Here is an 11,760-nt window from a genome sequence, read left to right as displayed (position 1 = left end):
ACGAACATTGCTTTTACTTTAAACAGTTTGTTTTAATAGAAGCAGAACCTTCGATTGTAGAGGTAAGTTTAAAATTTTACAGACAATCATTTAATTTAGGAGAAATAGTTTATAGTTTTGCGTAGGATTGAGTCGATGACCCGTTTTTTTTTTAGAACGAGTTACTGCTGCTCAGTGTTTACAATTGCTTCTATAAATTTTACTATTGGCCGAAATACGATAGTACGCAAACATTTTTCGTTGGGTCTTTGGAAGATCAACGTGCGCATCCAACCGTTACCGGCTCTTTAGATTCAATTTCACTCACCGTAGGTACTCTCGTATTAGAACTTTCTTTTCCTCTGTATTACGGAACATTCGTTAGATGTTGATTTATGACAACAAATCAGCTAATTTATTCGTTATAAATTTATCTATACGATAGCAAATTATAATGCAAGTCTTGGAGTGATTTGTATTATTAAAATGATAGAGACAGAATAAATTAAGTGCATTCTAATACTAAGTAAATATGCATATGGAAACTAAATAAAAATAAAATTTTAAATGAAAGTACGAGTATATTGTTATAATTAAATACGCACAAATTATATCAGTGCATGCAATTTTTGAATACATGTATTTGAATACGGAAACATTTTAATAAAATTGAATGGTAATAAAACAAAAATCGAAAGTGTATTGAATGTTGACTATATATATACCAAAGCAATACCATGGCAGTATAAACCATGTTAAATCTAATAAGACACAGCTGTTTGCTGTTTACTTATTTGTAGTATAGGTATGACATTTGTAATTAAACCGTCAACGCGTCAGAATAATTTTAACTTTAATTAATTGACTCTTGGCCTCTTTTTATGCAGTAAATTATTCTTCCGTAACAATATTTTAGTATTTTTATTTACGTGTTCTTACCCGAATTATATGATTTGAAGCTACATTAGGTATATAAATTAGAGGTTTTTTTGCTATTATTAAAAATAAATGCAAAAGATATAGGTTACCATACAGGTAAGATACTTTTGGGTATGAACAATCACGTCTGCAGATGCCTAATCGAGATACTGTACGAATTACGATATATAAAAAGAATATGAATGCTGTTGAATTAAAAAACTTACTTGCCGCGAGCATCGTAAATATGAAATTTGGTTACAAGGAAATATCGTCCTTTCTTGCACCAGCATTTAAATAATAAATTAAGTAATAAATATGTTTATATTATAATAAATAAATATGTTGGATAAATGGTAAAGAGATAATCTATAATACATTTTCCTGTACAGTACAGTACATTAAGATTTATATATACGCCGAACTGAATATCTGGAGTCTATGTTTAAACAAAATTGTGTGCCCAATGTCGACATTGGTGTAAATATCAGAAGATAACAAAAATAAATAATAGCAGTAGCTGTAAATATTATGTGGTTATTAAAAGATATCCTCATAGGTACCATTGGACTAAGGTGTGACACTTCCTGTATTTTGATAAGCAATATTTATAGTAGATTTTATTCCACAGCTTATTTTTGATAAATGTATAAGAAATTTTAACCAGGTAAAATATGATAAAACAGTTCAGTATGGTTAACTTTAGAGGACTAAAAAAACAAAAACAACGATTAATAAAATGAGGACAAATCTATATGTCGACAATTCACCTACTTAACGTACAGCGAGAAAAACTGTTTATGATGTAGAAAATAGTTTGTATTTGTGTCACCCTTGAACAAGATATTTTGTATACATTAGTAAACTATAACGTAATTAATGATAACATGAAACATACCACAAAAGTTTAGAACCACAAACTTTATCTAATCGTGGTCCAAGTATCTTCGTATATTTTAAAACCTATTGCACATATTTAACATATTTTATCACAATTTATAACAATAAATTTCCTCACGTTACTGTTTAACCTGTATATTATCATCTTATCAAGTCATCTCAGTAGGTAAAGTCCTTCAGAATCCTTTACTATAGGGAATTTAATATGAATAATTTATATATGTTACGCTCAAAGACCTAAAATGCTTACAAAGCGTTAGGGCAATGAAGAAACGCCACATAATTGACATAGAGTTCCGTGAGTCTGAAAGTTGTTTTAGAGTTTTTAGTTTAAACACATTCTTCTTATTTAATATGGTAATAACTATTGAAATTTTTGTGCACTGGTAATCGTATCCAAAACATTTAATAGATATCATTACGGAAAGAATGAGCTAATAATGCATTTATAATCTCTATTTTTCTCCGTTTTAATTTATTGGCATTACAAATTAAGAATTATTCAAATAGTAATAATAAAACACCATTTTTATACATTGCATTTTTATTTTATCTTCCTGCACTGCATTTATCCATATCGAAAAAGTCAACATCATTATTAAAATATTATACTCGTATTATAATATGAGATAATATGGAAATAGAAACATAATAACGGATGCAATCAAATAATCAAATTACTAAATTAATTCAAATTTCTGTTAATATTTCGCAAAATAGCTGTAATGTCGATAGACAATAGAGATATTGATTTATTTATAGAATCTTTTTATCGCCTCTCCGACTTATCTTCACTTTGATATTATATTCCTAAGTGCCGGAATTTTTTTCCCATGTATAGAGCACGGTTATATCTTAAAATGAATAAAAAAATGTGTTTTTGCCTAAACTGACCTCCGTAATTCGTATGATTCACATAAGCGGCAACAGACATACTCCTATATATGCCTTCAATTGCCGGAGATTGACTATTACGACATGACTGGCTCTTCCGTAATACGAACTAATATTTATGAAACGCTGATATAAAAATGGATACAGTAAAACCTACATACAACATCGTCATTGTTTTTTTTCATAGTTTTTAAAAATTACATTTAATGCTTTAGGATAATGTTTGTCTTCTAAACCAATGGTTATTTGTTTTTCTACTACATTTAAACCAAAGGGTTAATTGCAAATTATCAATATTATTACAAGAAATATATTTTCCATACATTTATAATAGTTTTGCTATCCAAAATTGAGAGTATGAGACAACACTGATTTTCAAACCCCAAGACTCGTAATTTCAAGTATTATTATAATTCACAAGCTTTCCGCCCGTGGCTTTGCCCGCGTAGTTCGCGTGGAATTTCCGAGATATTAAATTGGTTGCGTTTCTTGGATCTCAGACTATCTTTTTACCAAAATTAATCAGATCGTCCTGAGATTAACGCGTTCAAACTAACCAATAAACTCTTTGGTTTTATATATTTTAGTATATAGATAATCCGTCTTGCTTTAAGTTATTGTACTTGAGGTTTAATTTAAATCTCATTGTAAGACTGCTGTTTATCTCGCGTCATATCTAGGTAATTATTTACGGCGCCCTGTAGGAAGCATAATTTCACACTTTTTGTTTTTGCGATTATTTGTTTTGTTCAAATTTAGTGTCCCAGTCACGCAGATACAGACCTAGAGTTTCATATACGTTCGGTTGTAGACTAATTTGGCTTTCGATATATATTTAAAAAAATACAAAGATTAGAGGTACCTTGCATTTTTTTATGCATTACTTGTAGTTCTCGTAATTTTATATTATGTTTATATTGATACCCTGGCCCAGAGACAAACAGACTAGGGGTCTAACAAGGTACGGGTGTATTACGTGTACCTACGTTAATTGTATCCGTCGTTGGTACCTACATATTAGATTGCGGTACCCTCCAATGGCAAAAAATAAAATTCCTTTTATAACTAGGCTCAAATAATAAACACATTATATAATGCACCAAAATGAATATACTCAATGACATTATAACTACTAAAAGTTTATTAATAACATGCACTCGCAAATGTCAAATATGAAATCTAGGTCACAAAAACGTAACGTTAATAAATTCTAGAATCGTCAGGGTAACCCTTATAAGGACGATCGAATTTGGCAATCCGTGCTCCCCATAGACAATGTGTAAGGCATAATGATGAAATTCTGTTACATAATCAACTAATTACATAATTGATGACACTATTCCAAGTTTTATGATTCTTTTGTATTATGATTTCTACAACTCAAAAGGCTTAGAATAATAGCTAAAGTCAATATATCGAAGAGTGCTACCTAATTCGTTTCTCATTTCATAAATATTGATTAGAACTTCATAAATAGAAGACATTGATAATAATATTTACTTAGCTATAAACGACTGATCATTTGTGGGTTATTTCAAAACAATATGATCTCAATACTAACAGACAATAATTAGCTATTATCATTAAGCGGTGTGTCATGCTTTTTGTATTGTAATTAGTATGCGAGATAATTTGAAAATAATTATAAAACGACATATTCATCCCCAAAAAACTATTTGAGATTCTCTGATAACTGACTGAGTATATCCTGTTAAATTTTGTATTGAGCAAATATTAATTAGAAATTAAATTTTTTCACCATCGCACAATTTTCGCGTCACACACAATTTAATTCTTTTTCATTGTAAATCGATTGTATATTAGAATGCAATTAACTATTGGAATATATAAGTGAGAGAGAGAGAGTAGTAAGTAGCAAAGATTCATGCATTGCTAACAACATAACACCATATATTTATTATTTATCAATAGTCAATATACGTTAATCATTTTTAGCGGAACCAGAAGATGGCTATGAAGGAGTGGTTACAATGGCTGCCGCCACCGCGTTCGCTGCTGGCGCTCTTGCTTGCTGTGATAGGCTTCAGTGGTCGGTTGTTTGCAGCACACGTGACACACTCACCTACCCTGCTGGTTGACGCCTGTCATTCCTTGTGTCGGCTGATTGGCCTCATTACTACTTTACTAGCTTATAAGGTAAGATATTGCATGGTGGAAGGCAAAGTATTTGTTAAAATTTAGTATAATATTATATTATCTGTGCTAAAATGAAGGTACATACATATTTACTTTTTTGTAAACAATGCGAGCCATCCATTCTACATTTTTAATTCACCTGAATCAAATCTTCATTGAGTGTCGTGAAAAGAGAAGGCCCAACTTTACCTTTATTAGTATGGTTAAGGTTTAAAATTTATTGAGGTTGTAATAAAATAAAGCCAACCATAGTTTATTGGACTATAATTACACCACTAGAATAATAATAATGTTTTGACTTAGTTAATACCAAATTTCATACATACAATTAATAACAAATAACGTTATCATATTAAGTTAATGTTTTAAAGATTATTTTATTTTAGGATCTACATTACTTTTTTATCTTTATTTATATATATTTAATATTTCTATAAACAATTATTCCCATATCTGGCCTAATCGATTTCACATTGGATTAAGATATATTGAGGGCTCAGACAAAGTGTAATTATTTAAGTGTGATGTTGAAAGTTAAGGAATACTTTTATTAATAGGTACCAAAAAAATAACATGATAATTCGTAAAGGAATTAATTTTAAAATGTAAGCATATTCATGATAGTTAGTATTTGCTTTAAAGAACTCACATAATTCTACAAACATTATAGATTTACCGAAATAAATATAAACTAGGTACATAAAAGCTCATAGCTGTTCTAAGTACCTCCTTATAAAAATCTATATGGTTGCAGTACGAGCGAGCTGACGAAGGCGCGGGTCGAGAAGGTAGACTACGCAATACATTCGGATGGGCGCGAATCGAGGTTCTGGGGAGGCTATCTGTCCATGTGCTCTTCGCGTCATTCGCCCTAGCGCTGGTGGTCAACGCGCTACAACTTGGAGTCCATTCATCACACGTCCAGCCGCCTAGATACCCACGGGTGATCTTAGGAGCCGGCGTCATCGGATTACTATTGAACGCCATAAATTACATGTTGTTAGCAGGTAAACACGTTGATGTTTTTTAAATTACAAAATGATAATCTACGATGTTAATCTGTTCATCATCTTTTTAACATTTTGAATAAACAATGTAGGTATATACATACTTCGTTTCTCTGAAAAATATATACGGCTGCTAACTCTTTAAGCTATCGTTTTAAATCTCTGTAGCATAATTATGCCACTATTTTAAAAGTTATTTAAAATTCACACTGAAAAGTTTTCTTTTTATGTTCACAGGTCGTGAACTGAGCTATAGTCGACGGTTGAGTGTGACAGAAGGTGGTGGAGTTGTACTGAAGTCAGGCTCAAGGGAACCGGTCCTTGCTCATGCTCCCATTGATATTGCAAGTAAGTTATAATATTTTCATTCATAGAAATGCTACTCACTTGTATCATAATATTCATATATTACTTCTTAACCTGATACGTTTCCTAATTAATTTATTTATTATTTTAAATGGTCACTTCATCCGAAAGTCGTAGAAACAAAAAATATACAAATGTGCCATTTCGTAAAAAATACAAACAAATTTATTCCACATGACTCGCTCATTTTAATTGTAAAATTGTATGCATGCATAATAAACGTAGCTAAATACAAATATTTATACACTACGTTCAATTCGCAATAATATCAAATATTGGGTAATTCTCTATTCATTTCGAGAAGGAGTATATTTTAACGGAATAGATGCAATGGTAAAGTCTTCCAAATATTCAAGATTATAACATTAACATTACATACCCACTTTAAAAATAAGAATACACATTTTTTTAATTGACCTACCAAGCATAATAAAAAAACCGTTGTGTAACATATACTAAAATAAAAATAATGTGAATGCTAGCTTCTGTTATATAATGCTTAATATATGTAGGTACTAGTCCAGGCTTAATTCTTCATCTGTGTCAAATTTTATGCAGATCCTATTAACCGTCTAGATCTTAAAGGTAAGTAGTTTAGAAAAATATAGAAGGATACTGGGACTTTTTTTTATTTAAATATGTATCACGGAATTTTATTGATTAAATACTTTCAGTTTCTAATGAGATTTGTTATTAAGGCAGTTTATTCGTGATGGGAGCCGGATTAACGCTGGAATGGGAATCCAGTGCCGCAGGAATAGCTGATCCAGGGCTGTCGGCGTGCGCGGCCATTCTTCTTGTTATTTTTAACTATCCTTTCAGTAAGTATTAAAAAATGTAAGACAACTGTTTTACCTGTCTAGCTTTAGGTATTAATTCTACACTTCTTTTATAACTATTGTTTTTAGTTCGATGTATGCATATAATTATAAACAAATTTCTGTATTCACAATGGTTTACACAATTATGACGTAATATGACTTTTTCTGACTTTCTAATGGGTAACCTACGAGGGTCTTCAATCTAAATAACTCGCCTTTAACAATGGTTATGTTTATATTGATACAATTAATAGATATTTCAAAAGGCGATATGTGGAAAAGGTTGATATTGAAGCAGTTAAATTGTAACTTATGTTTAAATGTAATAAATGTCTTCGGTAAATTAAAATGATGTCATTGTGCACTAGCAAAGCATATAACCAGTTTTTACGGGACAATATTTTAATCAAGTTTTACTAGATAATGTAAAAAATAATATTCGAGCAACGTAGAGTTTTTTGCATTACAAAAATAAAACACGAACCTGATTTAAAATTCGTAGTCAAATGATTTACAAACTTCGGCAGATTTAATTTTTATAGGAACAGATAAGCGTATATTTAGGTCAGATGTAGCATTCCTGCGTACCCACATATTTTCTATGAATAGTTTTTTAATGCAATTGGCTGTTATTATTTTCTGAGGGTTCGTTGACATTTTCGATAAATTGTGACGTATAATTTTATTTTGAATGTTATTATGTTCTTTTTATTTGTGAATAACAGACACAGTAATTTATGATTGATATGCCGGCTGGTTATAAACCGGGGCTGTTGATTTTTTCGTATTTATTTGAATTATTACGACAGTTATAAATGAAATCTCTTCGGTCTTTATGGATGTTGTTGCATAAACAACAGAACACAATAATAAGAGTAATCGTCTATTTTATGGTCAGTAATGGTCTCGGTCTATTTGTAAGTTGGAACCAATGGATGTCACAATGAAGTGTAACATTAAAAATAACCTGACCGCTTCTGGTTTCATAATAATGAAAACCTTACCAACTTTAAATGTATACCCTAAATACAAAGAAATGAGAAAATTTGTCAAATGTGTTGCCTACAAACTATTGCCTATCGATTAAAATTATTTAGGAGTAGAAAATTCGGGTGAATTAGAGCGGAAACGACTTCGATATTTTTTATCAACTAATAATTTTATGGTTGAAAAGGCTCAATAACTAAGTCAAGGATAATTTGAAATTATATATAAAATTTTCATAAAACCGTAAACTTGTGTTAAAGGCGTGAAAGCTAAGATTTATTCTCATAAATATTAAAACTACCGGATGAATATTTCTGTAGGACTATGATTTCATCGCCTTTAACAATAGAAAATACGAAATATCAGTAAATACTAAGGCAACAAAATATAAAAATAAAAATTTTAGAAAAATGTGGCATTATTTCGAATAAAGAACTTAAACTATAAGAAACTATACATATTCTATGATTTTATCGGTCTCTGTATTGCAATGAAGTCTCGGATAACTAAAACAGGCATTGGAAATATTTGGTCCAAAAAAATCCCCTCATGTTATTCGTATTATACACATTTTTTTAAAATTGTTTTCTTGATTTTGTGTGATAAGTATCACAGCTTAAAAAAACTAGATAGTTTATAGACTTAACCGAAACTAATCTGTGTGGTTCAACTTGTCACTGACACAGAAAGTTAAGAAAGAGACGAAATATTTTACAATAAGTGTCTTCTATCCAAGTTTTATTAAATATTTTTCTGCCAGTGCGATCTGCCGGGTTGGTACTGCTGCAGACAGTCCCTGAAGGCCTGGGAGCGTGTGATCTGAGAGCAGCTGCGCTCCAGGTGCCTGGGGTGCTGGCGATACATGAACTGCACGTATGGCAGCTTCATCGAGACCAGCTGGTTGCTACTGCACATGTGTCATATAATACTGAAGAGGTATGTTGTACTTTTTTTTTTATTCTACCTATATATGGTATCGTTATAATGAGGCATTGTGCTGATATTTTAACTATTTCTCTCAAATATAATACAGACTCGTCTGATATTTGATGCGCATATTACTATGAGTCTGTAGTAAGTAAGCTAGTAACGTATATAGATCTCTTCTTATCCGAAAAAAGGTATTATTATAATCTAAATAACCCATAAATAAACGACATATTCGACCCTTCTACCTCTGTCGTCTATACACATAAAATTGAAAAAAAAATTTTTTTATACTTCAACAGGATTTCCTGAAAAGTTCGAGTCTTGTCTGTGACGTGTTCAAACGTCACGGCATCGGCCTCGTGACCCTGCAGCCGGAGTTCACGCTTGCTGCCATCACTGGTAATTATCAAAACGTGTATTTATAATACCTTAGGTATGGTTGGTATGAGAAGAATAATGGTCTCCTTGTAACTTATTTTCTACTCTATACTATCATAGTTACTACGCAGCAGACATTGTTACGATTACCTAATCTATATTTTATAACTCGGGAAGTTAAATGCATACGCGTTCACCTGATTGTAAGCGAAAACACCACGATGCGCAACAAACCGCAACAGACGTGGAACTGCGGCTAATAATTAATTAATAAATTACTCGTAACAAATAAATCTTTTGAAGGCACAAATTATATCATTTTAAGGTATGTGAGTACTGAATTGTTAAAACACTTTCTCTTTACTTCTCCCTATATCTTTAAAAAAGGTAGAAAGAATAACGTTTACGTTGAAATCATACAGATAATTACACGAAAACCGAAAAAACTATCTAAAATGGATTGCTTTACTCAAGAAGATTTCGACAGATATCACATAATTCCCTGTTTGTTGTTTGTCTTAATTTAATATAATCATATTCTCACAGGAACAGTAGAAGAAAAGAAACTCCTGGTAGAACTGGCAAACGCGTCGTGCCCGTGTCCTTGCGCGAAAGAGTGCTGCGCGCCGAGGTGCTGCGCCGCGCCACGGAAACCATCCATTACTCGCATTTAACTCAATTATTGGTTCGCTCTGAATTGCGACTATAATCTGATGTGCAGGTTATTATACTCCAACCGTCTGTATATTGAATAACAGTCGGTGGCACATGTTTGCAAAAATACTGCCAGTGTGGAAATAAATCGTACGTTTTGTCGCAATAACGGTATTCTATGTTACGGTAAATTCGTAATTTTTTGATATCATGTAATATTAGAGGTACCACCAACTACCTATAATATATAACTACCAACCTATTTATTATTATTAAGTCTATAATTAGTAAAGGACACAAAGATATATAAGCTCTTTACAAATATAGTTTGTAAACAGGGTATCTACATTATTCAATAATAAGCATTAAAATTGCTTATCTGTATATAAATTATTAATTAAGATTTTATAACATAAAACGTATCAATAGTACAACCAAAGACATCTATAGCGCAAAGACAGTCTATAAATAGTAATCTATTTGTTTCCACTTTTCTTACCGACCGGCTAGCATTTCTAACAAGTTTCTCGAATGTACAAAATAGGTAGTAAATTGACATGCTTTGTACTCATAAAAGAAAGTATAGAAACTGCGGAAGCACATGATATGTTCTTAGCTTCATGTCATTGATACGTATCATTGAATGTGAAGAAATGATCCATTGTGTGATCACAAATGAACTCATTGTTAAATCAAATTAACAATGGCCTTTCGTATTACTGGAGATAATGAAGGCAGTATGGATCGCTGATAAAACGTTATATAAAGCGATTTTGAAATATCATATTTGACCTAAATATGTTAGGATTTTTTGGAAGTTTTTCAATTATATTATTGTGGCTATTGCTCAAATATTGTGTTCCTCTAATTGATACCTTTTAATCTTGCCGGTTGCACATGAAATGTGAACCTTATTTAAAGCAAGATTTTAGTTTGTCTGTGGTGGTATAAGTATTAACAATTTCTGTACTGACTTATCGTCTACCGAAATTGTAAATTATTAAGAATAAAACAGAAACACCAGAAAGTGCACAACTTTATTTGTAATACTTATTTAAGCTAAGTTTAATTGATATCCCGTATTACCAGACCAAGACCACCACCACAAATATTAAAATAATAAATAACCACTATAATGTAGAATGATTATGATATCATGTAAAAAGTTAATATAATTTTACTATAAATTAATAATTAATGATATTTTATAAGTTGTTTTTCGTTTGACGATAAAACTAGTGATCATTCGGATATCCGTACTCGTCACAGATTTTCTAGAGGATCTTTTATTAATTATCTATTTCATTTAAAATTATAAAATGCTGCGTAATAACTTACATTGTATTTGCATATATAGTAGTTGTTTTTTTTTTAAATAAAATATTTGTCACCATAACATACCAGTTAAATGTAAAGTTCACCAAAACAACTATTGCGTGAGAAAATAAAGATCCGCGGATCTCGACACTGAATATCCGTATCCGATTCCGGCACATCACTAGATAAATCGTAACCTACCACATAAATAGAATAGTTTGATGATGAGAGGAAAAATTGAAGCGACTGTGATGTTCCTAGACAGTATTATAGGAAACGCTAGAATTATTAAGTTGACAGAGTGCCGAATTAGAAGATAAGTTTACAACTAAGTAGAATAAGTAACGTACAAATCTTTTGTTGATTATTAATAAATTATAACAAATGAATGTTAAATATAACCATTGTTTTATTTTACACTTAAATATAGAAGAAGGATGAATAAAACAACA

The 11,760-nt window shown here is 31.0% G+C and overlaps 1 protein-coding gene across 2 annotated transcripts in view; it reads left to right on the top strand.

Moving 5' to 3' along the window:
- The window catches only part of LOC119833239 (zinc transporter 1), a 12,952-nt gene extending 1,243 nt beyond the window's left edge, over positions 1-11,709 (top strand). Inside the window, exons 2-9 of one of the 2 annotated variants that reach the window (XM_038357168.1) lie at positions 7-62; positions 4,648-4,848; positions 5,603-5,855; positions 6,093-6,203; positions 6,920-7,042; positions 8,790-8,965; positions 9,259-9,358; positions 9,884-11,709. In XM_038357168.1, coding sequence (XP_038213096.1) covers positions 4,660-4,848; positions 5,603-5,855; positions 6,093-6,203; positions 6,920-7,042; positions 8,790-8,965; positions 9,259-9,358; positions 9,884-10,011 — 1,080 coding nt within the window. In that variant the 5' untranslated portion in view covers positions 7-62; positions 4,648-4,659 and the 3' untranslated portion in view covers positions 10,012-11,709. The remainder of the gene's footprint in view (positions 1-6; positions 63-4,647; positions 4,849-5,602; positions 5,856-6,092; positions 6,204-6,919; positions 7,043-8,789; positions 8,966-9,258; positions 9,359-9,883) is intronic. The other variant, XM_038357167.1, reaches the window with a different exon arrangement.
- The last annotated feature ends 51 nt before the right edge of the window (positions 11,710-11,760 follow it).

This window comes from Zerene cesonia, chromosome 17 (genome assembly GCF_012273895.1).
Source record: "Zerene cesonia ecotype Mississippi chromosome 17, Zerene_cesonia_1.1, whole genome shotgun sequence".
NCBI lineage: Eukaryota > Metazoa > Arthropoda > Insecta > Lepidoptera > Pieridae > Zerene > Zerene cesonia.
Note: the sequence above shows the minus strand (reverse complement) of the source record. Positions and strands in the feature narration are given on the sequence as shown.